Source organism: Oncorhynchus tshawytscha, linkage group LG08 (assembly GCF_018296145.1).
Source record: "Oncorhynchus tshawytscha isolate Ot180627B linkage group LG08, Otsh_v2.0, whole genome shotgun sequence".
Classification (NCBI taxonomy): domain Eukaryota; kingdom Metazoa; phylum Chordata; class Actinopteri; order Salmoniformes; family Salmonidae; genus Oncorhynchus; species Oncorhynchus tshawytscha.
Window position 1 is genome coordinate 1,037,457 of NC_056436.1, and position 26,568 is coordinate 1,064,024.

At 47.7% G+C, this 26,568-nt stretch overlaps 1 protein-coding gene across 1 annotated transcript in view; it reads left to right on the forward strand.

The window, feature by feature from the left end:
- The first annotated feature begins 1,160 nt into the window (after window positions 1-1,160).
- The window catches only part of eif2ak3 (eukaryotic translation initiation factor 2-alpha kinase 3), a 71,397-nt gene continuing 45,989 nt past the window's right edge, over window positions 1,161-26,568 (forward strand). Inside the window, exons 1-2 of the mRNA XM_042325049.1 lie at window positions 1,161-1,819; window positions 24,322-24,451. Coding sequence (XP_042180983.1) covers window positions 1,500-1,819; window positions 24,322-24,451 — 450 coding nt within the window. The 5' untranslated portion in view covers window positions 1,161-1,499. The remainder of the gene's footprint in view (window positions 1,820-24,321; window positions 24,452-26,568) is intronic.

Below are 26,568 nucleotides of genomic sequence, written 5' to 3' on the forward strand. Positions count from 1 at the left end.
TTACCTATTTAGGAAAATTGCGTAAAAATACATGCGTGACAGCCTGCATGCCTTCCCACCTACCGGTTTCATGTCTCCGGTAGCCGGTGAAAGACAGCATGGATACAATACAATACTTGACTAATATTGACCATATTCTAATCATTCTCATGTGCCGAAGCATCGCCACGGTCCCTGTCATGGTGTAATTTACACTCCAGTAGATCTGATATAATTGGGTGGTGAAACTTGCCAGCCAACTAGAAAAGGAAGGCGAAGCAATTCAGGCGTTCTTGAAAGTCAGGACAATCCTTGTCCATCAAATAAAGATGATTTTTATAGTTGTAAAAATGAATTTTGCGGTAGGCATTTAGAATTAGATGTGGAGTGGAGTTTCTAGTTACGTGATAACCTTCATACTGTACTTTCAAACATTTTCGGCAATCATAATTTATTAGAAAAACACCGTTTGTCATTTGTCTCAAAGTTTGACAAAATAAAAATCCACTCCTGTCAAATGGATACACATACAGGTCTCCTATCTGCCGTTTCCATTACACATGTCGCAATGTTTATTTAGCGACATTGTTTTTGTCGAATACATATGGGTCAATGGAAACCTGCCATACAAAAAAAATCCTAACATAGTGGGTTTATTTTCGCCTCTTCCTCTCTGATCATTTTGTTGAGTTCAGAAGACTGCGGTGGCTGCAGTAACTCGTGATAAAACCGGAAGAGGAAACGTAGCGTTTACAGTCCGGCCACGTTGATCTTTCCATCTCGTCCCAGTTTCACTGCTCGTTCGCTGCCTTCTAATCCGCCTATTTAAATGCCACCGTAGCAACGACGGTGATTGACAGCTGGACATATCCACTTGGGGACCTCACTATCTTTCGCGGTCGTGTAAACCAACCAATATCTTTCTCCTGACTTCACAGAGCATTTATATTGGTCCAGCGATTACTATTTTAACCAATGATGTTTTAACCAGAGGACGCGCCACTAGAAACCTCCTGACGTCACCCGGTGCTTTCCCTTGTGGTGGCCGTGACGGCGCATGCGTAGACTCTACCTTGATTTTTGACGGATAGGCGCTTGTCCAATCAGGTTCAGTGTTTGGGGGGGGCCGGTCCGGACCACGGAAATGTTTTTTGAGCGACAAAGGTTTCGTGCAATCGGGTTCTGCTTAGTACACGACTTGTGCAGATTGATGGTGCAGGTGTGCAATCGGCTTTCTATGCTTGTCATTTTCTGTTTAGTTGCTACTTGTCTGTCCTATTGCTGTGTGGAGACGGGGAGGGAGCAGCGTTACTAAGGCCAGTCTTGTGTCAGGTATAAGGGAATAACAGTATGGTGCCTTAACGGTGGTTTGTTTACCTAGCGAAGGAAATGACTTCGAAGAAAGAACAACTCTTATCTACATTTACTTGTTCAAAACCTACTCTGCTATTTTTTAATTTTTACTTTTACTCTGGGCTTGGCATGTAAATAGTCTATGTACTGATGTGCCATTGTTACAAATGGAAAGGGAGTTTCACTTTGGGAACGTGAGCATATCCCTAGTGCTCATGTTGTTTTTGAGGGCTCTGACTGGGACGTCTCCAACTCTAAGCTTTACCTCCGGGAGAGAGCCTCAAACCGCAGCCGCTCTGGGGTCACACAGAGCCGGGGAAGATGGAAACGAAGGGGTGTTGGTGGAACGGGGCTTGGAAAGTATCGGCGGTCCTCTTCCGGGTGTTATCGGAGACGTGACCGTGGAGGATCATGATGATGAGAGCGGGGCGACCGGGAACGGAGAGGAGTCGTACGGAGAAAGTGACGGAAACATCAGACCGAAACGGTGAGAACCATGTTTAGTACTTAACAACTTATAGCGGTTTGTGGTGAGACCACTGCAACTGGCAAACTGTTCAAACCACAATGATTTCCCAACGAGGTGGTTCATCAACTCAGGCAGTTATTGTCTTGTTCTGTTGCAATGGTCGCCTGCTCCCAGTTTGAGAGGAGGGGGAGACAATTGGTGCGCAAACAATGTAACTAAACAGTTCTTTACTCCCAAGTTGGTTTTTCTTTCTTTCTGTTGGATGTAATAGCTACGAACTCGTTCTCAGTAATCTTTGGTACATTGTTCTCTTAATAGTGATCACTCATAACGTTTATGTGGCAAATGTATTTGAAAATGAAGTGATTTGTTGCTTTGCATCTGCTGATTCTGCTGAGTGCAGCAACAGAGCGAGAGCTGTCATCAAACCCAAAGTGTCACACGCTCTGTTATTCTCCAAACCTCTTCCATCATTAAAGTGCATCTGGCTGGCACCCGGACAAACCACTGGGCAACAACTGGTTGAATCACATTGTTTCCACGTAATTTCAACCCCTCCAAATCTATGTGAGGACTTTGAATCAACGTGGAAAACTAATTGGATTTACAAAAAGGGCATTTTCTATTGTTTTCACCCCAAAACATTGTTTACCCCTTTTTCTCCCCAATGTTGTGGTTTCCAATTGGTAGTTACAGTCTTGTCCCATCGCTGCAACTCCCGTACGGACTCGGGAGAGGCGAAGGTCGAGAGCCATGCCTCCTCTGAAACACGACCCTGCCAAGCCGCACTGCTTCTTGACACACTGCTCGCTTAACCCGGAAGCCAGCCACACCAATGTGTCGGAGGAAACACCTTCCAGCTGGTGACTGAAGTCAGCTAGCCGGCGCCCGGCCGCCACGTGTCGCTAGGGTGCGATGGGTCAAGGAAATCCTGGCCGGCCAAACCCTCCCTTAACCTGAAACGACGCTGGGCCAATCATGTGACACAGCCTGGGATCGAACCCGGGTCTGTAGTGATTCCTCAAGCACTGCAATGCAGTGCCTTAGACCACTGCGCCACTCGGGAGTTTTCACCCAACTTTTAACCTTAATCCAATGACACAGTGAAATGTTTTGTTGAATGCACGTTAGTTGACAACACAACCCAAATGTAAATCCAAACTAGACATTGAACTGACATCTGCCCAGTGGGAAGCGACAGTCACTTTACAGAATGGACTGTTCTTTAGTTAATGTATAGCTTGAACCAGTATCTGGGCAGAGGAGAGGATATCATGAGATCTCGTCTATACACAGTTAGCTGCAATACATTGTCCCATTAGGGCGGCGCACAATTGGCCCAGCCTCGTACATATTAGGGGAGGGTTTGGCCGCGGTATGTCATCATTGTGAATTAAGAATTTGTTCTTAACTGACTTGCCTAGAGAAATAAATAAAAGAACACTTGCAGAGCTGTCAAAGTTTTATGTCAAAATACCGTTGTTAGATTACCAACTAAATATGGAGTTTCGCTGGGCAATAAATCATTTACTGCCCTTACGTCCGGTATTTACTACCAAAAAACATCTAAATATGTATGTACATGTCCACTAGGTCAATAACAATATATATTGTGTAGTGGACATGGCAGGAGGATTTGGTCAAAAACAATACATAGATAATTGTACATTTTTATTTAGATGTTTTTGGGAAGTACAGTACTGATCAAAAGGTACCTCCTCCTCCCACCTCCTCCTACCTCCTCATTCCACAGTTCTTTATTTGGACTGTTTTCTACATTTGTAGAATAATAGTGAAGACTTCAAAACTATGAAATGACACATGGAATCATGTAGTATCCAAAAAAAGTGTTAAACAAATCAAAATATGTTTTATATTTGAGATTCTTCAAAGTAGCCTTGATGACAGCTTTTGCACACTCTTGGTATTCTCTAAACCAGCTTCATGAGGTAGTCACCTGGAATGGATTTCAATTAACAGGTGTGCCTTGTTAAAAGTTAATATGTGGAATTTCTTTCCTTCTTAATTTGTTTGAGCCAATCAGAACACTCTTGGCATATATATATGTGTGTGTGTGTATGTATGTATGTATGTATGTATGTATGTATGTATGTATGTATGTATGTATGTATGTATGTATGTATCTAAATATGTATGTGTGTGTGTGTGTGTGTGTGTGTATGTATGTATGTGTCTGTGTGTAAATGTGTGTGTGTGTGTATGTATGTATGTGTGTGTGTGTACAGACCGTAGGTCTGTCCATCTATATATATATGTGTGTGTGTGTGTGTACAGACCGTCAGGTCTGTCCGTCTAAATATATATATGTGTGTGTATGTATGTATGTATGTATGTATATGTGTGTGTGTGTGTGACCGTGTCTGTCCGTCTATATATATATATGTATGTATGTATGTATGTGTGTGTATATATGTGTGTATATATCATACACTATGTATATGTGTGTGTATGCATAAGGAACAGCTGCTCTTTCCATGACATAGACTGACCAGGTGAATCCAGGTGAAAGCTTTGATCCCATATTGAGGTCACTTGTTAAATCCACATCAATCATGTGTGTGTAGATGAAAGGGGAGGAGACAGGTTAAAGATGAAAGGGGAGGAGACAGGTTAAATGTATGTGAAAGGGTGGTAGACATGGTTAAAGATGAAAGGTGTGTGTGACAGGTTAAAGATGAAGGGGAGTCAGACAGGTTAAAGATGAAGGTGTGTGTGTAGACAGGTTAAAGATGAAGGTGTGTGCAGACAGGTTAAAGATGAAAGGGGAGGAGACAGGTTAAAGATGAAGGGTGTGGAGACATGTTAAAGATGTATGTATGTATATAGACAGGTTAAAGATGAAATGTATGTGTGACAGGTTAAAGATGAATATCAGGAGACAGGTTAAAGATGAAAGGAACAGACTGGTTAAAGATGAAAGGTGAATCAGACAGGTTAAAGATGAAATTGAGGTCACAGGTTAAAGATGAAATCAAGACAGGTTAAAGATGAAAGGGGAGGAGACAGGTTAAAGATGAAAGGGGAGGAGACAGGTTAAAGATGAAAGGGGAGGAGACAGGTTAAAGATGAAAGGGGAGGAGACAGGTTAAAGATGAAAGGGGAGCAGACAGGTTAAAGATGAAAGGGGAGCAGACAGGTTAAAGATGAAAGGGGAGCAGACAGGTTAAAGATGAAAGGGGAGGAGACAGGTTAAAGATGAAGGGGAGCAGACAGGTTAAAGAAGGTCTTTTAAGCCTTGAGACAAATGAGACATGGATTGTGTATGTGTGCCATTCAGAGGGTGAATGGGCAAGACACAATATTTAAGTGCCTTTGAACGGGGTATGGTAGTAGGTGCCAGAAACACCGGTTTGAGTGTGTGAATAACTGCAACACTGCTGGGTTTTTTACACTCAACAGTTTCCTGTGTGTATCAAGAATGGTCCACACCCAAAGGACATCCAGCCAACTTGACAAAACTGCGGGAAGCATTGGAGTCAACATGGGCCAGCTTCCCTGTGGAACGCTTTCGACACCTTGTAGAGTCCATGACCCAATGAATTGAGGCTGTTCTGAGGGCAAAAGGGGGTTTAACCTCAATATTAGGAAGGTGTTCCTAATGTTTTGTGCACTCAGTGTCTAATCTGGACTCTGACATTCTATTTTAATTATGTGCCTATTGTTTTGTATTGTTTTCTAGGTATTATTATCACTGTTGGAAACACAAGCATTTCACTGCACCTGTGATGACATCTACAAATCTGTGTGCATCCTAAAGAACACAGTTGATAGGCTATACACCCTAAAGAACACAGTTGATAGGCTTTACACCCTAAAGAACACATTTGATAGGCTATGCATCCTAAAGAACACAGTTGATAGGCTATACACCCTAAAGAACACAGTTGATAGGCTATACACCCTAAAGAACACAGTTGATAGGCTATATACCCTAAAGAACACAGTTGATAGGCTATACACCCTAAAGAACACAGTTGATAGGCTATACACCTAAAGAACACAGTTGATAGGCTATACACCCTAAAGAACACAGTTGATAGGCTATACACCCTAAAGAACACAGTTGATAGGCTATATACCCTAAAGAACACAGTTGATAGGCTATACACCTTAAAGAACACAGTTGATAGGCTATACACCCTAAAGAACACAGTTGATAGGCTATACACCTTAAAGAACACAGTTGATAGGCTATACACCCTAAAGAACACAGTTGACCCTAGGCTATACACCCTAAAGAACACAGTTGATAGGCTATACACCCTAAAGAACACAGTTGATAGGCTATACACCCTAAAGAACACAGTTGATAGGCTATACACCCTAAAGAACACAGTTGATAGGCTATACACCCTAAAGAACACAGTTGATAGGCTATACACCCTAAAGAACACAGTTGATAGGCTATACACCCTAAAGAACACAGTTGATAGGCTATACACCCTAAAGAACACAGTTGATAGGCTATACACCCTAAAGAACACAGTTGATAGGCTATACATCCTAAAGAACACAGTTGATTGGCTATACACCCTAAATGACACAGTAGATAGGCTATACACCCTAAGTGACACAGTAGATAGGCTATACACCCTAAAGGACACAGTTGATTGGCTTTTCACCCTAAAGAACACAGTTGATTGGCTTTTCACCCTAAAGAACACAGTTGATAGGCTATACACCCTAAAGAACACAGTTGATAGGCTATACACCCTAAAGAACACAGTTGATAGGCTATACACCCTAAAGAACACAGTTGATAGGCTATACACCCTCAGGTCTGTCCGCCTGCTCACCGTCACGTCTGTCCGTGTGCTCACCGTCAGGTCTGTCCGTGTGCTCACCGTCAGGTCTGTCCGTCTGCTCACCGTCAGGTCTGTCCGTCTGTTCACCGTCAGGTCTGTCCGCCTGCTCACCGTCAGGTCTGTCCGCCTGCTCACCATCAGGTCTGTCCGCCTGCTCACCGTCTGCCGCCTCTCACCGTCAGGTCTGTCCGTCTGTTCACCGTCAGGTCTGTCCGCGTGCTCACCGTCCGGTCTGTCCGCCTGCTCACCATCAGGTCTGTCCGCCTGCTCACCGTCAGGTCTGTCCGTCTGCTCACCGTCAGGTCTGCTCGGTCTGTCCGTCTGCTCACCGTCAGGTCTGTCGGTCTGTCCGTCTGCTCACCGTCAGGTCTGTCCGTCTGCTCACCGTCAGGTCTGTCCGTCTGCTCACCGTCAGGTCTATCCATAGCCTACCAAGGCCTACATAATGTCTGTGACATCATTGCTTCAGTCCTTGTTTATGCCACAGGGCTAAATAGTTTAAATAGTTTTAATGTTTCCAAATAGTAGGAACCACTTTGTGGGCTAAGCTGTTTCCACTGGGGCAGCTTTCTGTGATGCACCTTTCTTCTCCACAATGGATAATCACTTTTAAAACAAACAAGTCTTGGTGTTCCATAAACAACTGGATCTAAAATCCCTTGAAACACTTTACCCATCTCCCTCTTAATAAATATAAATAGTCCCTCTGAGTAAACAACAAGCTACACACCATACTGTAGACGCTGAGTGGACTGAACCCACTGTAGACGCTACTGCCGCCTCTCCTTCCAGTTCTCTGCTGCCAATGACTGGAACGAACTACAAAAATCTCTGAAACTGGAAACACTTATCTCCCTCACTAGCTTTAAGCACCAACTGTCAGAGCAGCTCACAGATTACTGCACCTGTACATAGCCCACCTATAATTTAGCCCAAACAACTACCTCTTTCCCAACTTTCCCAACTGTATTTAATTGAGTGGACTGAACCCACTGTAGACGCTGAGTGGACTGAACCTACTGTAGACGCCGAGTGGACTGAACCAACTGTAGATGCCGAGTGGACTAAACCTACTGTAGACGCCGAGTGGACTAAACCTACTGTCGACGCCGAGTGGACTAAAACTACTGTAGATGCTGAGTGGACTAACCCACTGTAGACACTGAGTGGACTGAATCCACTGTGGACGCTGAGTGGACTAAACTTACTGTGGACTAACCCTACTGTAGACGCTGAGTGGACTAACCCTACTGTAGACGCTGAGTGGACTAACCCTACTGTAGACGCTGAGTGGACTAAACCTACTGTAGACGCTGAGTGGACTAAACCTACTGTGGACTAACCCTACTGTAGACGCTGAGTGGACTAACCCTACTGTAGACGCTGAGTGGACTAAACCTACTGTAGACGCTGAGTGGACTAAACCTACTGTGGACTAACCCTACTGCAGACGCTGAGTGGACTGAACCCACTGTAGACGCTGAGTGGACTGAACCCACTGTAGACGCTGAGTGGACTGAACCCCTTGTAGACTCCGAGTGGACTGAACCCCTTGTAGACTCCGAGTGGACTGAACCCAGACTGTGGACTGAACCCACTGTAGACGCTGAGTGGACTGAACCCACTGTAGACGCTGAGTGGACTAAACCTACTGTGGACTAAACCCACTGTGGACGCTGAGTGGACTGAACCCACTGTGGACGCTGAGTGGACTGAACCCACTGTGGACGCTGAGTGGACTGAACCCACCGTGGACGCTGAGTGGACTGAACCCACCGTGGACGCTGAGTGGACTGAACCTACCGTAGACGCTGAGTGGACTGAACCCACCGTGGACGCTGAGTGGACTGAACCCACCGTGGACGCTGAGTGGACTGAACCCACCGTGGACGCTGAGTGGACTGAACCCACCGTGGACGCTGAGTGGACTGAACCCACCGTGGACGCTGAGTGGACTGAACCCACTGTGGACGCTGAGTGGACTGAACCCACTGGACGCTGAGTGGACTGAACCCACTGTAGTGGTGGACTGAACCCACTGTAGACGCTGAGTGGACTAACCCTACTGTAGACGCTGAGTGGACTAACCCTACTGTAGACGCTGAGTGGACTGAACCCACTGTAGACGCTGAGTGGACTAAACCTACTGTGGACTAAACCTACTGTAGACGCTGAGTGGACTAACACTACTGTAGACGCTGAGTGGACTAACCCTACTGTAGACGCTGAGTGGACTAACCCTACTGTAGACGCTGAGTGGACTAACCCTACTGTAGACGCTGAGTGGACTGAACCTACTGTAGACGCTGAGTGGACTGAACCTACTGTAGACGCTGAGTGGACTAACCCTACTGTAGACGCTGAGTGGACTAACCCTACTGTAGACGCTGAGTGGACTAACCCTACTGTAGACGCTGAGTGGACTAACCCTACTGTAGATGCTGCTGAGTGGACTAACCCTACTGTAGACGCTGAGTGGACTAACCCTACTGTAGATGCTGAGTGGACTAACCCTACTGTAGATGCTGAGTGGACTGAACCTACTGTAGATGCTGAGTGGACTAAACCTACTGTGGACTAAACCTACTGTAGACGCTGAGTGGACTAACCCTACTGTAGATGCTGAGTGGACTAACCCTACTGTAGATGCTGAGTGGACTGAACCCACTGTAGAAGCTGAGTGGACTGAACCTACTGTGGACGCTGAGTGGACTGAACCCACTGTGGACGCTGAGTGGACTGAACCCACTGTGGACGCTGAGTGGACTGAACCCACGCTGAGTGGACGCTGAGTGGACTAAACCTACTGTGGACTAAAACCCACTGTGGACGCTGAGTGGACTAACCCTACTGTGGACGCTGAGTGGACTTGAACCCACTGTGTAGACGCTGAGTGGACTGAACCCTACTGTAGACGCTGAGTGGACTGAACCCACTGTGGACGCTGAGTGGACTGAACCCACTGTGGACGCTGAGTGGACTGAACCCACTGTAGACGCTGAACCCACTGTGGACTGAACCCACTGTGGACTGAACCCTACTGTGGACTGAGTGGACTGAACCCACTGTAGACGCTGAGTGGACTGAACCCACTGTAGACGCTGAGTGGACTGAACCTACTGTATTTTACCCCCTTTTCTCCCCAATTTCGACCGTCTCTCTTCTCTGCTACTCCCCAACGGGCTGGGGAGGAAAAGGTCGAAACATGACCCGCCAAACCGCGCTTCTTAACACCTACCCACTTAACCCAGCCACAACAATGATGTCGGAGGAAACAAAGTTCAACGCCCGGCCCGCCACATGGAGTCGCCAGAGCATGATGAGCCCCCCTGTCCAATCCCCGGACGACGCTGGGCCAAACCCTCCCCAAACCCGGACGACGCTGGGCCAAACCCTCCCCAAACCCGGACGACGCTGGGCCAAACCCGGACAACGCTGGGCCAAACCCCAGACGACGCTGGGCCAAACCCTCCCCTAACCCGGACGACGCTGCGACGCTGGGCCAAACCCTCCCTAAACTGGACGACGCTGGGCCAAACCCTCCCCTAACCCGGACGACGCTGGGCCAAACCCTCCCCAAACCCGGACGACGCTGGGCCAAACCCCGGACGACGCTGGGCCAAACCCTCCCCTAACCCGGATGACGCTGGGCCAATTGTGCACCGTCCTATGGGACTCCCGATCACGGCCGGTTGTGACAGTTGGGATCGAACCCGGTTCTGTAGTGACGCCTCTAGCACTGAGATGCAGGGCCTTAGACCGCTGCGCCACTTGGGAGGCCTCACAAATCCACATTCTAATTAAGAGGACCATCGCTCTCTCCCAAAAAGATTTGTTGGTGCATGAAACCAGTGAATCTAGATAAGCCTAAATGTACGCACAAGGATGTTGCATAAAGCTGATTCATTACACCTCAAGTCCACATTCTAAGGTGTGGGCTAGGCTGTATAATCCTACTGGACCGGCTATGTAAGCAGTTTGACTTGATAGTAGGTCTACCTGGCAACTGTAGGTCAAACACACCGTGTGGACAGGAGAGACCGTTGTGGTAGCAACACTGTTCAAAAGGCACTTTTGTAGAAACGTCCTGACAGAATCAGTCTGGCTGGGAGGATTGTTGTTTTTAATTCTCCTTTTTAATATTTGTATTGTCTGATATCTCTTTGCTCTTGAAGTCTCTTTCACAGGCTGTCCTAAGTAGGACCCTATTCCCTATATAGTGCCATTTGGGACCTACACTGTTCTGTCTATCAGATCTATAAATAGCGTCAGCCCTCTATGGCGATCTCACTATGATCTGCAGTTTCTGGGCAGCTTACAGTTCTCAGAAGACTGAGAAAAGAAAGTCACCTCACTGGGCTGTGTTGCCATAGTTAAGGGGGTTGATTAGACTGGGCTGTGTTGCCATAGTTAAGGAGGTTGACTAGACTGGGCTGTGTTGCCATAGTTAAGGGGGTTGGCTAGACTGGGCTGTGTTGCCATAGTTAAGGGGGTTGACTAGACTGGGCTGTGTTGCCATAGTTAAGGGGTTGACTAGACTGGGCTGTGTTGCCATAGACTGGGCTGTGTTGCCATAGTTAAGGGGGTTGACTAGACTGGGCTGTGTTGCCATAGTTAAGGGGGTTGACTAGACTGGGCTGTGTTGCCATAGTTAAGGGGGTTGACTAGACTGGGCTGTGTTGCCATAGTTAAGGGGTTGATTAGACTGGGCTGTGTTGCCATAGTTAAGGGGGTTGATTAGACTGGGCTGTGTTGCCATAGTTGGGCTGTGTTGACTAGACTGGGCTGTGTTGCCATAGTTAAGGGGTTGATTAGACTGGGCTGTGTTGCCATTAAGGGGTTGATTAGACTGGGCTGTGTTGCCATAGTTAAGGGGTTGACTAGACTGGGCTGTGTTGCCATAGTTAAGGGGGTTGACTAGACTGGGCTGTGTTGCCATTAGACTGGGCTGTGTTGCCATAGTTAAGGGGGTTGACTAGACTGGGCTGTGTTGCCATAGTTAAGGGGGTTGATAGACTGGGCTGTGTTGCCATAGTTAAGGGGGTTGACTAGACTGGGCTGTGTTGCCATAGTTAAGGGGGTTGACTAGACTGGGCTGTGTTGCCATAGTTAAGGGGTTGACTAGACTGGGCTGTGTTGCCATAGTTAAGGGGTTGATTAGACTGGGCTGTGTTGCCATAGTTAAGGGGGTTGATTAGACTGGGCTGTGTTGCCATAGACTGGGCTGTGTTGCCATAGACTGGGCTGTGTTGCCATAGTTAAGGGGGTTGATTAGACTGGGCTGTGTTGCCATAGACTGGGCTGTGTTGCCATAGTTAAGGGGTTGACTAGACTGGGCTGTGTTGCCATAGTTAAGGGGGTTGACTAGACTGGGCTGTGTTGCCATAGACTGGGCTGTGTTGCCATAGTTAAGGGGGTTGACTAGACTGGGCTGTGTTGCCATAGACTGGGCTGTGTTGCCATAGTTAAGGGGTTGATTAGACTGGGCTGTGTTGCCATAGTTAAGGGGGTTGATTAGACTGGGCTGTGTTGCCATAGTTAAGGGGTTGACTAGACTGGGCTGTGTTGCCATAGTTAAGGGGGTTGACTAGACTGGGCTGTGTTGCCATAGTTAAGGGGGTTGACTAGACTGGGCTGTGTTGCCATAGTTAAGGGGGTTGATTAGACTGGGCTGTGTTGCCATAGTTAAGGGGGTTGATTAGACTGGGCTGTGTTGCCATAGACTGGGCTGTGTTGCCATAGACTGGGCTGTGTTGCCATAGTTAAGGGGGTTGATTAGACTGGGCTGTGTTGCCATAGACTGGGCTGTGTTGCCATAGACTGGGCTGTGTTGCCATAGTTAAGGGGGTTGACTAGACTGGGCTGTGTTGCCATAGTTAAGGGGGTTGACTAGACTGGGCTGTGTTGCCATAGACTGGGCTGTGTTGCCATAGTTAAGGGGGTTGACTAGACTGGGCTGTGTTGCCATAGACTGGGCTGTGTTGCCATAGTTAAGGGGTTGATTAGACTGGGCTGTGTTGCCATAGACTGGGCTGTGTTGCCATAGACTGGGCTGTGTTGCCATAGTTAAGGGGGTTGACTAGACTGGGCTGTGTTGCCATAGTTAAGGGGTTGACTAGACTGGGCTGTGTTGCCATAGACTGGGCTGTGTTGCCATAGTTAAGGGGGTTGACTAGACTGGGCTGTGTTGCCATAGTTAAGGAGGTTCATTAGACTGGGCTGTGTTGCCATAGTTAAGGGGTTGACTAGACTGGGCTGTGTTGCCATAGACTGGGCTGTGTTGCCATAGTTAAGGGGGTTGATTAGACTGGGCTGTGTTGTCATAGTTAAGGGGTTGACTAGACTGGGCTGTGTTGCCATAGACTGGGCTGTGTTGCCATAGACTGGGCTGTGTTGCCATAGTTAAGGGGGTTGATTAGACTGGGCTGTGTTGTCATAGTTAAGGGGTTGATTAGACTGGGCTGTGTTGCCATAGTTAAGGGGGTTGATTAGACTGGGCTGTGTTGCCATAGTTTGATTAGACTGGGCTTGACTAGACTGGGCTGTGTTGCCATAGTTAAGGGGGTTGATTAGACTGGGCTGTGTTGACTAGACTGGGCTGTAAGTTCAAACCACTTTAAAGTTTGCTGATTACATCTGGGCTGTTTAGCCATGTTTTAGAGGGGGTTGACTAGACTGGGCTGTGTTGTCATAGTTAAGGGGGTTGATTAGACTGGGCTGTGTTGCCATAGTTAAGGGGGTTGATTAGACTGGGCTGTGTTGCCATATTTAAGTTCAAACCACTTTGAAAGTTTGCTGTTTACATCTGAACATTTAGCTGTTTTAGAGCTGTGGTGGTAGGAGGACCCTGCTCCATAGGACTGTCAGGAGGTGTTGTTTTAGAGCTGTGGTGGTAGGAGGACCCTGCTCCATAGGACTGTCAGGAGGTGTTGTTTTAGAGCTGTGGTGGTAGGAGGACCCTGCTCCATAGGACTGTCAGGAGGTGTTGTTTTAGAGCTGTGGTGGTAGGAGGACCCTGCTCCATAGGACTGTCAGGAGGTGTTGTTTTAGAGCTGTGGTGGTAGGAGGACCCTGCTCCATAGGACTGTCAGGAGGTGTTGTTTTAGAGCTGTGGTGGTAGGAGGACCCTGCTCCATAGGACTGTCAGGAGGTGTTGCTTTAGAGCTGTGGTGGTAGGAGGACCCTGCTCCATAGGACTGTCAGGAGGTGTTGGTTTAGAGGAACTCTGAGCCGCTGCCAGTAGCTGGCCGGCTCCTACAGCTTACTGCTTAGCAACAGCCAATCAGCCGGTCTGAGTTGGGGAAACTTGTTGGCCAATTACGCTGAAGGACGGGGATAGTGCTTGAGTTGAGGAAGAACAGTAGGCAAGTGAAGGGGGTTGAGGAGAGAGGGGAGGAGGTTTGAGAGGAGAGGGGGTTTGAGAGGAGGAGAGGGAGAGTTGGTTTAAGAGAAGATGGGGAGGAGAAGAGTGGGAAGAAGGTTTGGGAGCAGAGGGGGTAAGGAGTTGAGGAGGGGAGATTTCATGTCATTGTTTTCTTTGTCTCACTAGATTGTCCTGTAACCGGGGAAATTGTTCTGTAACCGGGGAAATTGTTCTGTAACCGGGGAAATTGTTCTGTAACCGGGACGATTGTTGGTGTATAAATACAACTTCTGACCAAAATGAAGTTCCTGTCATTGAGTAAATGTGAGGCTCGTTGTCTTCTCTCTCCCAACTCCTCCGCGAGGAGGCTCGTTGTTTTCTCTCTCCCAACTCCTCCACGAGGAGGCTCACTGTCTTCTCTCTCCCAACTCCTCCACGAGGAGGCTCACTGTCTTCTCTCTCCCAACTCCTCCATGAGGAGGCTCACTGTCTTCTCTCTCCCAACTCCTCCATGAGGAGGCTTCTCTTAAGAAATAGTAGCATACTCAGCTGAGGAGAAAATATTGTTGTAAGTTGTAACTAAATTGTCATCTATAGTCATTGAATAGTTGTTTTCAGTAGTTTAGTTGTCAAGTTTATACTGTAACACATGAAGTAGCAGTCCTTGACATGGTTCTAAAACACACCCTAAAACAGACTGTTCCAGTAGAACTATCACACCCTAAAACAGACAGTTCTACTGGAACAATCACACCCTAAAACAGACTGTTCCAGTAGAACTATCACACCCTAAAACAGACTGTTCCAGTAGAACCATCACACCCTAAAACAGACTGTTCCAGTAGAACTATCACACCCTAAAACAGACTGTTCCAGTAGAACTATCACACCCTAAAACAGACAGTTCTACTGGAACAATCACACCCTAAAACAGACTGTTCCAGTAGAACTATCACACCCTAAAACAGACTGTTCCAGTAGAACCATCACACCCTAAAACAGACTGTTCCAGTAGAACTATCACACCCTAAAACAGACTGTTCCAGTAGAACCATCACACCCTAAAACAGACTGTTCCAGTAGAACTATCACACCCTAAAACAGACAGTTCTACTGGAACAATCACACCCTAAAACAGACTGTTCCAGTAGAACTATCACACCCTAAAACAGACTGTTCCAGTAGAGCTGTATGTTTTAGGGTGTGATAGTTCTACTGGAACAGACTACTCCAGTTGAACTAGTGCCAGTAATATCCTTATAACAGGTTGGACTGATGAATAATTCATGATCAATGACGGTGTTATTAAACTCTGCTGTTGAAGTACATTATTTCATTAATATATTAGTCGCTGTGGACCCATCCTGCACCACTGCAGTATTGGGTGGGGTAGAGGGGAAAGGTGGGGTAGGCGATGGATAGAGGGAGGGAGGGAGGTAGACAGCAGGAGGGAGGGAAACGGAGGGAGGGAGGTAGACAGTCGTTAGGACCATGATGCCATGTTGTTCTGTACATCGCTCCTCACTGCTTAGCAACAACCAATCAGCACCACAGACCAAGACCAGGTACTGACAAATCAGTGGGCTGGAGCATGGTGCTACAGAGTTTGGATTTCACCACATGTGAGGAGAGTAGTGGAGAGAGGAGAGATGGAGAGAGGAGAGATGGAGAGAGGACAGGAGAGGAGAGAGGACAGGAGAGGAGAGAGATGGAGAGAGGACAGGAGAGGAGAGAGGACAGGAGAGAAGAGAGATGGAGAGAGGACAGGAGAGGAGAGAGGACAGGAGAGAAGAGAGATGGAGAGAGGACAGGAGAGAGAGAGAGGAGAGAGAGAGAGAGGAGAGAGGAGGACAGGAGAGGAGAGAGATGGAGAGAGGAGAGGACAGGAGAGAGAGGGATGGAGAGAGGAGAGAGGACAGGAGAGGAGAGAGGACAGGAGAGGGAGAGAGGACAGGAGATGAGAGAGGAGAGAGGACAGGAGAGAGGGAGAGATGGAGAGATGGAGGAGAGAGAGAGGACAGGACAGAGAGAGAGATGGAGAGAGATGGAGAGAGATGGAGGAGAGGAGAGGAGGAGAGGAGAGGGAGAGGGAGAGGATGGAGAGAGGAGAGGAGAGACAGGAGAGGAGAGAGATGGAGAGAGACAGGAGAGGAGAGAGAGAGAGAGAGGACAGGAGAGGAGAGATGGAGAGAGGACAGGAGAGGAGAGAGGAGAGGAGAGATGGAGGAGAGGACAGGAGAGGAGAGAGATGGAGAGAGGACAGGAGAGGAGAGAGATGGAGAGAGGACAGGAGAGGAGAGAGATGGAGAGAGGACAGGAGAGGAGAGAGATGGAGAGGGACAGGAGAGGAGAGGGATGGAGAGAGGACATGAGAGGAGAGGGATGGAGAGGACATGAGAGGAGAGTGATGGAGAGAGGACAGGAGAGGAGAGTGATGGAGAGGACAGGAGAGGAGAGTGATGGAGAGGACAGGGGAGGAGAGTGATGGAGAGGACAGGGGAGGAGAGGTTGGAGAGGACAGGGGAGGAGAGTGATGGAGAGGACAGGGGAGGAGAGTGATGGAGAGGACAGGGGAGGAGAGTGATGGAGAGGACAGGGGAGGAGGAGAGTGATGGAGAGGACAGGGAGGAGAGTGATGGAGAGGACAGGGGAGGAGAGTGATGGAGAGGACAGGGGAGGGGAGGAGAGTGATGGAGAGGACAGGGGAGGAGAGTGAGGACAGGGGAGGAGAGTGATGGAGAGGACAGGGGAGAGAGTGATGGAGAGGACAGGGGAGGAGAGTGATGGAGAGGACAGGGGAGGAGAGTGATGGAGAGGACAGGGGAGGAGAGTGATGGAGAGGACAGGGGAGGAGAGTGATGGAGAGGACAGGGGAGGAGAGTGATGGAGAGGACAGGGGAGGAGAGTGATGGAGAGGACAGGGAGGAGGAGAGTGGGGATGGAGAGGACAGGGGAGGAGAGTGATGGAGAGGACAGGGGAGGAGAGTGATGGAGAGGACAGGGGAGGAGAGTGATGGAGAGGACAGGGGAGGAGAGTGATAGAGAGGACAGGGGAGGAGAGTGATAGAGAGGACAGGGGAGGAGAGTGATAGAGAGGACAGGGGAGGAGAGTGATAGAGAGGACAGGGGAGGAGAGTGATAGAGAGGACAGGGGAGGAGAGTGATGAAGAGAGGACAGGAGAGGAGAGTTCTCTCCTATACTCTCTCGATCCCGCAGGTCAAGAAGCCGGATGTGGAGGTTCTGGGCTGGCGTAGTTACACGTGGTCTGTGGTTGTGAGGCCGGTTGGACGTTCTACCAAATTATCTAAAACAACTTTGGAGGAGGCTTATGGTAGAGAAATGTTCTCTGGCAACAGATCCGGTGGACATTCCTGCAGTCAGCATGACAATTGCACACTCCCTCAAAACTTGAGACATCTGTGGCATTGTGTTGTGTGACAAAACTGCACATTTTAGAGTGGCCTTTTATTGTCCCCAGCACAAGGTGCACCTGTGTAATGATCATGCTGTTTAATCGGCAGGTAGCCTAGTGGTTAGAGCGTTGGGCCAGTAACTAAAAGGTTGCTAGATCAAATCCCCGTTCTGCCCCTGAACAGGCAGTTAACCCACTGTTCCTAGGCCGTCATTGTAAATAAGAATTTGTTCTTTAACTGACTTGCCTAGTTAAATAAAGGTGAAATAAATCAGCTTCTTGATATGCCACACCTGTCAGGTGGATGGATTATCTTTCGAAGGTGAAATGCTCACTAACAGGGATATAAACACATTTGTGCAAAACATTATAGAGAAATTAGCTTTTTGTGTGTATGGAACATTTCTGGGGTCTTATATTTCAGCTCATGAACATGGGACCAACACTTTACATGTTGCATTTTATATTTTTGTTCAGTGTAGTTTTAGTGGAGCTCTTTTTTTCTGCATTCTCTCTCTCTTTCTCTCTGTCTCTCTCTGCAGCCATAACTTTCTCCAGGTGCTCCCCATGTTGCTATATTTTCATTGTGCAGGGCGCGGCTCTCCTCTTCTGCTGTCTGTCTGGTCGGGGAGGGCAGAGGAGGGAATGGAGCAGAACAGCAACACACCAGCATGTAACCAGGGCTACTTGCTGTTGCATGGTTACAACCAGACACTCTCTCTCATTTGCTCAGAACCTGAAGAGGTGCTCCTTGATTGGCTAAGTGAGGAGCGGAGTTGTGGTGTGATTGGTTGTGGCTGGAGGCAGGCTGCTGTGATTGGTCTAGATGAATGATAGGGGCTCCTTGGAGACTGTGCCAGTGTAAACATCCTGGGTACTATTCTTCAATGGAGCTGAAGACTGTTCAGCCCTAGCTCTCATGAACTGCTCTCTCTGTGTCTGTCTCTGTTTACCAGCTCTGGTCTGTCTGTGTGGACACCTTGACGTCTCTCTGAGGACCTCTGTTCTGTGTTTCTGTGGAGAGGAGCGTGGCTAATTGGCTGTGTTGGCACAGACGGCACTATTGTGAAACTTGGGAAATAGTACAGCGTGGGGCAGTTCTCATTCAATACCGTATGTAGTGACCAATATTATTAGTTCATCCTGACGTTGTGGCCCCCCCACGGGCCCTAGTCAAAGGGGCAGTAGGTAGGCTAGCGCAGCGGTCTAAGGCACTGCATATCAGTGCTAGATGCGTCACTACAGACCCTGGTTCGATTCCAGCCTGTATCACAACCGGCCGTGAATGGAAGTCCCATAGGGACGTCGTTAGGGTTTGGCCGTTCGTCGGCCGTCATTGTAAATAAGAGTTTGTTCCTAACTGACTTGCCTAGTTAAATAACGGTTCAATAAAATAAATACAAATTTTAAAAAGTAACAGAAAGTTTGCTGGTTCAAATCCCAGAGCCGACAAGGTGAAAAACCTATTGATGTGCCTTTGAGCAAGACTCTTTACCCTGATTGCTCCTGTATAAGAGCGTCTGCTAAATGACTTCCATGTAAATATCAACAGTAGGTCACTATATAGGGACATTTGGGACACGGTCTTCTTCTCTGTTCTATATTCAGTGTCTAAGGGGGGCGTGGCCTGCACAGTCACCCCGTCCAGCTTCCTGTGTCTCAGAATGCCTACTGCTTAGCAACAACCAATCAGCCTAATATTTTTGGCAGCGTTGAGCAGCCAATCGTGCACGTGAAAGCAAGCTTGTTTGGTGCTGGAGCATTATGATTGGCTGAGAGGAAAACGGTTGATCTGCTGCTGCTCTAGACAGCGTGGTGGTGGTATAAATGAAAACAGATTGGCTGAGAGGAAAACGGTTGATCTGCTGAGAGAGAGAGCTGCCTCTACGGCTCCTCCTGCTGAGAGAGAGAGCTGCCTCTACGGCTCCTCCTGCTGCTGAGAGCTGCCTCTACGGCTCCTCCTGCTGCTGAGAGAGAGCTGCCTCTACGGCTCCTCCTGCTGCTGAGAGAGAGCTGCCTCTACGGCTTCTGCTGCTGAGAGAGAGCTGCCTCTACGGCTTCTGCTGCTGAGAGAGAGCTGCCTCTACGGCTCCTGCTGCTGAGAGAGCTGCCTCTACGGCTTCTGCTGCTGAGAGAGAGCTGCCTCTACGGCTTCTGCTGCTGAGAGAGAGCTGCCTCTACGGCTCCTCCTGCTGAGATAGCTGCCTCTACGGCTCCTGCTGCGGAGAGAGAGCTGCCTCTACGGCTCCTGCTGCGGAGAGAGAGCTGCTTCTACGGCTCCTCCTGCTGAGAGAGCTGCCTCTACGGCTCCTCCTGCTGCTGAGAGAGCTGCCTCTACGGCTCCTCCTGCTGCTGAGAGAGCTGCCTCTACGGCTCCTCCTGCTGCTGAGAGAGCTGCCTCTACGGCTCCTCCTGCTGCTGAGAGAGAGCTGCCTCTACGGCTCCTCCTGCTGCTGAGAGAGAGCTGGCTCTACGGCTCCTCCTGCTGAGAGAGCTGCCTCTACGGCTCCTCCTGCTGCTGAGAGAGCTGCCGCTACGGCTCCTGCTGAGAAAGGGCTGCCGCTACGGCCCCTCCTTCTGAGAGAAGGCTGCTGCTACGGCTCCTCCTGCTGAGAGAGCTGCTGCTATGGCTCCTCCTGCTGAGAGGGCTGCTGCTACGGCCCCTCCTGCTGAGAGAGCTGCTGCTACGGCTCCTCCTGCTGAGAGAGAGCTGCTGCTACGGCCCCTCCTTCTGAGAGAAGGCTGCTGCTACGGCTCCTCCTGCTGAGAGAGCTGCTGCTATGGCTCCTCCTGCTGAGAGGGCTGCTGCTACGGCCCCTCCTGCTGAGAGAGCTGCTGCTACGGCTCCTCCTGCTGAGAGAGCTGCTGCTACGGCTCCTCCTGCTGAGAGAGAGCTGCTGCTACGGCTCCTCCTGCTGAGAGAGAGCTGCTGCTACGGCTCCTCCTGCTGAGAGAGAGCTGCTGCTGGCTCCTGCTGCTGAGAGAGAGCTGCTGCTACGGCTCCTCCTGCTGAGAGAGAGCTGCTGCTAGAGAGCTGCCTCTACGGCTCCTCCTGCTGCTGAGAGAGAGCTGCTGCTACGGCTCCTGCCTGCTGAGGCCCCTCCTGCTGAGAGAGGGCTGCTGCTACGGCTCCTCCTGCTGAGAGAGCTGCTGCTATGGCTCCTCCTGCTGAGAGGGCTGCTGCTCCCCCTCCTGCTGAGAGAGAGCTGCTGCTAGGCTCCTCCTGCTGAGAGAGCTGCTGCTACGGCTCCTCCTGCTGAGAGAGAGCTGCTGCTAGGCTCCTCCTGCTGAGAGAGCTGCTGCTACGGCTCCTCCTGCTGAGAGAGAGCTGCTGCTATGGCTCCTGCTGCTGAGAGAGAGCTGCTGCTACGGCTCCTCCTGCTGAGAGAGCTGCTGCTACGGCTCTTGCTGAGAGAGCTGCCTCTACGGCTCCTCCTGCTGCTGAGAGAGAGCTGCTGCTACGGCTCCTGCTGAGAGGGCTGCTGCTCGGCCCCTCCTGCTGAGAGAGGGCTGCTGCTACGGCTCCTCCTGCTGAGAGAGCTGCTGCTATGGCTCCTCCTGCTGAGAGAGGGCTGCTGCTACGGCTCCTCCTGCTGAGAGAGAGCTGCTGCTACGGCTCCTCCTGCTGAGAGAGAGCTGCTGCTACGGCTCCTCCTGCTGAGAGAGAGCTGCTGCTACGGCTCCTCCTGCTGAGAGAGCTGCTGCTACGGCTCCTGCTGAGAGAGCTGCTGCTACGGCTTCTGCTGCTGAGAGAGAGCTGCTGCTACGGCTCCTGCTGCTGAGAGAGAGCTGCCTCTACGGCTCCTCCTGCTGAGAGAGAGCTGCTGCTACGGCTCCTGCTGAGAGAGCTGCTGCTACGGCTCCTGCTGCTGAGAGAGAGCTGCTGCTACGGCTCCTGCTGAGAGAGAGCTGCTGCTACGGCTCCTGCTGAGAGAGAGCTGCTGCTACGGCTCCTCCTGCTGCTGGGAGAGAGAGCTGCCTCTACGGCTCCTGCTGAGAGAGCTGCTGCTACGGTTCCTCCAATCATTGCGCAACAATTCTAAATGCAATCTTATATTTAAAACTATTTTGATGGCCACGATTTAAAAATAGCTACTATGTTTATTTCTCAACTGGTTATTGAAGCTTGTTCCCCATTAGCCTTTCAAGTGCTTCGCCTGCCTACCGTTGCCTATCAGCACGGCAAACACCACTTTGCAATGAGCTGGAGGCAGTATGCATTTTGAAAACATATGCTTAATTGGTTGAAACCTTAATATGTTACTTCATATTATGAGGCATGTCTTAAATTGCTTCAAAGTAGCAAAACCAAAATTTATTTCTAGAAACGTGGTGGCAATTATTTTATAAAGACTTGCCTTTGAAACCATTCGCTTTTTTCTCTCATTTTCTATTGGTTTTCAAATCAACTTTCTTTCATTGTCCAGCAGCCAAAGGCACAATCCTAGTCATATTAGCACTCCATGCTAGTTGATGATAATCCTAGTCATATTAGCACTCCATGCTAGTTGATGATAATCCTAGTCATATTAGCACTCAATGCTAGTTGATGATAATCCTAGTCATATTAGCACTCCATGCTAGTTGATGATAATCCTAGTCATATTAGCACTCCATGCTAGTTGATGATAATCCTAGTCATATTAGCATCTCTTGCTAGTTGATGATAATTCTAGTCATATTAGCATCTCTTGCTAGTTGATGATAATCCTAGTCATATTAGCACTCCATGCTAGTTGATGATAATCCTAGTCATATTAGCATTTCTTGCTAGTTGATGATAATCCTAGTCATATTAGCATCTCTTGCTAGTTGATGATAATCCTAGTCATATTAGCATTTCTTGCTAGTTGATGATAATCCTAGTCATATTAGCATCTCTTGCTAGTTGATGATAATCCTAGTCATATTAGCACTCCATGCTAGTTGATGATAATCCTAGTCATATTAGCATCTCTTGCTAGTTGATGATAATCCTAGTCATATTAGCACTCCATGCTAGTTGATGATAATCCTAGTCATATTAGCATTTCTTGCTAGTTGATGATAATCCTAGTCATATTAGCATCTCATGCTAGTTGATGATAATCCTAGTCATATTAGCATCCCATGCTAGTTGATGATAATCCTAGTCATATTAGCATCTCATGCTAGTTGTTCCATCTTTCAATTTCTAATGGATATTTTAATCTGTCACATGAGACCGCTACCATGTGCCGTGTGCTTTTTACAACTGCGTTGTCCTGCTAATTGCATTATGGAACTAACATTTTTAAGCTAAACTTTCTGATCTGTTGCATTAGCCTCAATGCTGTTTTAAAGTGATTTTATTGTATGAATTTGGGATCTATCGTCTTGTTTGGAATAGGCTATTTCTTAGGTGAACTTTTCTACCATGGTGGATTAGTAATTGACACAGGCTAGTGATGTTGCTGTTCTTTCCTCATCTTGTCGGCTGAGGAAAAGTAAATGCGGACAGTGATTCTAACATCTTCGTAGTGCTCATCAGAATTCAGTCAGAAGGACGGACGCCGTTGCATCCTCGACTTGGATGTTCTGTTATTCTGAGCACCGTGGGTGGACACCCTAATCAGGTTACTCTGAGCACTGTGGGTGGACACCCTAATCAGGTTATTCTGAGCACCGTGGGTGGACACCCTAATCAGGTTACTCTGAGCACCGTGGGTGGACACCCTAATCAGGTTACTCTGAGCACCGTGGGTGGACGCCCTAATCAGGTTACTCTGAGCACCGTGGGTGGACGCCCTAATCAGGTTACTCTGAGCACCGTGGGTGGACGCCCTAATCAGGTGACACACCCAATGCATATGGGTCCGGTATATATTTTTTCAAATGTCCACATTTTTCCCGAATGAAAACCCTCCTGTAGAGTACCAGAAGTAGACCAGGGAACTAATGAAACCCTGCTGTAGAGTACCAGAAGTAGACCAGGTGTTTTTAAACAGACAGCCTTACCCAGAGGGTTTTACCCTATAGGTTTTCAAGTGTGTGTGTGTGTGTGTGTGTGTGTGTGTGTGTGTGTGTGTGTGTGTGTGGTAAGGGAGGGCTGTATCTGCAGATACCCATTGACTCACACTGATCTGACTAATAGGTGGATAAATCCCCTGCTCCACTGATCTAATAGGTGGATAAATCCCCTGCTCCACTGATCTAATAGGTGGATAAATCCCCTGCTCCACTGATCTAATAGGTGGATAAATCCCTGCTCCACTGACTGATCTCTAACTAATAGGTGGATAAATCCCCTACTCCACTGATCTAATGGGTGGATAAATCCCCTGCTCCACTGATCTAATGGGTGGATAAATCCCCTGCTCCACTGATCTAATAGGTGGATAAATCCCCTGCTCCACTGATCTAATAGGTGGATAAATCCCCTGCTCCACTGATCTAATAGGTGGATAATCCCCTGCTCCACTGATCTAATAGGTGGATAAATCCCCTGCTCCACTGATCTACTGATAGGTGGACTGAAAGCCCCTGCTCCACTGATCTAATGGGTGGATAAATCCCCTGCTCCACTGATCTAATGGGTGGATAAATCCCCTGCTCCACTGATCTAATAGGTGGATAAATCCCCACTGCTCCACTGATCTCTGACTAATAGGTGGATAAATCCCCACTGCTCCACTGATCTAATAGGTGGATAAATCCCCTGCTCCACTGATCTAATAGGTGGATAAATCCCCTGCTCCACTGATCTAATAGGTGGATAAATCCCCTGCTCCACTGATCTAATAGGTGGATAAATCCCCTGCTCCACTGATCTCTGATCTAATAGGTGGATAAATCCCCTGCTCCACTGATCCAATAGGTGGATAAAGCCCCTGCTCCGTTGATGCTGTGTGACTACAGGCGGCGTAGGTATTAACCCTACGGTCTTCCCTTTTTCCCCAGCTCTCTGGTGATCATCAGTACTCTGGACGGTCGTATCTCAGCTCTAGACCCCTACAACCAGGGACGCAAACAGTGGGACCTAGACGTAGGGTCAGGATGTCTGGTCTCATCCAGCCTCAGCAAACCAGAGGTAACCTATGACATAACATATAACCTATAACATAACCTATAACATATAGCCTATTACATATAACCAATGACAACCTATGACCTAACCTATAGCCTATGACATAACGTATATCCTGTGACATACAACCTATGACATAACCTATAGCATATAGCCTATGACATAACATATAGCCTATGACATAACATATAGCATATAGCCTATGACATAACATATAACATATGACATAACATATAACCTATGACATAACATATTGCCTATGACATAACATATAGCATATAGCCTATGACATAACAAATAGCCTATGACATAACATATAGCCTATGACATAACATATAGCCTATGACCTAACATATAGCCTATGACATAACATATAGCCTGTGACATAACATATAGCCTGTGACATAACATATAGCCTGTGACATAACATATAGCCTATGACATAACATATAGCCTGTGACATAACATATAGCCTGTGACATAACATATAGCCTATGACATAACATATAGCCTGTGACATAACATATAGCCTATAACCTGTGATATAACCTATAACCTGTGACATAACATATGACCTATAACCTGTGATATAACCTATAACCTGTGACAACATATGACCTATAACCTGTGATATAACCTATAACCTGTGACATAACATATGACCTATAACCTGTGATATAACATATGACCTATAACCTGTGATATAACCTATAACCTGTGACATAACATATGACCTATAACCTGTGATATAACCTATAACCTGTGACATAACATATTACCTATAACCTGTGATATAACCTATAACCTGTGACATAACATATGACCTATAACCTGTGATATAACCTATAACCTGTGACATAACATATGACCTATAACCTATGACATAACATATGACCTATAACCTGTGATATAACCTATAACCTGTGATATAACCTATAACCTGTGACATAACATATGACCTATAACCTGTGATATAACCTATAACCTGTGATATAACCTATAACCTGTGACATAACATATGACCTATAACCTGTGATATAACCTATTACCTGTGATATAACCTATAACCTGTGACATAACATATGACCTATAACCTATGACATAACATATGACCTATAACCTATGATTTAACCTATAACCTATGACATAACATATGACCTATAACCTGTGATTTAACCTATAACCTGTGACATAACATATGACCTATAACCTGTGACATAACATATAACCTTTGAAAAGATGGCGCTGAAGAACATGGCTGAAGTTTTACATTCTCCCAACTTAATTGTGCTATTTTGTTATTTTTCCGTTTTGTGTAACTTACTTTTTTACTCATTGTGTAAATGTTGCTGCTACCGTCTCTTATGACCGAAAATAACTTCTGGACATCAGAGAAGTGATTACTCACCGCGGACTGGAAGAAACTTTTTCCTTTAGAGTCCGACGAGAAGGATATCCTGCTTTCATGCCCGGCCCGGACCAACTGTCGAGTGTCTTCGCAAACATTTTCAACCTCTCCCTGACCAAGTCTGTAATACCTACAGTGGGGAGAACAAGTATTTGATACACTGCCGATTTTGCAGGTTTTCCTACTTACAAAGCATGTAGAGGTCTGTGATTTTTATCATAGGTACACTTCAACTGTGAGAGACGGAATCTAAAACAAAAATCCAGAAAATCACTTTGTATGATTTTTAAGTAATTAATTTGCATTTTGATCACCTACCAACCAGTAAGAATTCTGGCTCTCACAGACCTGTTAGTTTTTCTTTAAGAATCCCTCATGTTCTCCACTCATTACCTGTATTAACTGCACCTGTTTGAAATCGTTACCTGTATAAAAGACACCTGTCCACACACTCAATCAAACAGACTCCAACCTCTCCACAATGGCCAAGACCAGAGAGCTGTGTAAGGACTTCAGGGATACATTTATAGACCTGAACAAGGCTGGGATGGGCTACAGGACAATAGGCAAGCAGCTTGGTGAGAAGGCAACAACTTTTGGCGCAATTATTAGAAAATGGAAGAAGTTCAAGATGACAATCACCCTCGGTATGGGGCTCCATGCAAGATCTCACCTCGTGGGGCATCAATGATCATGAGGAAGGTGAGGGATC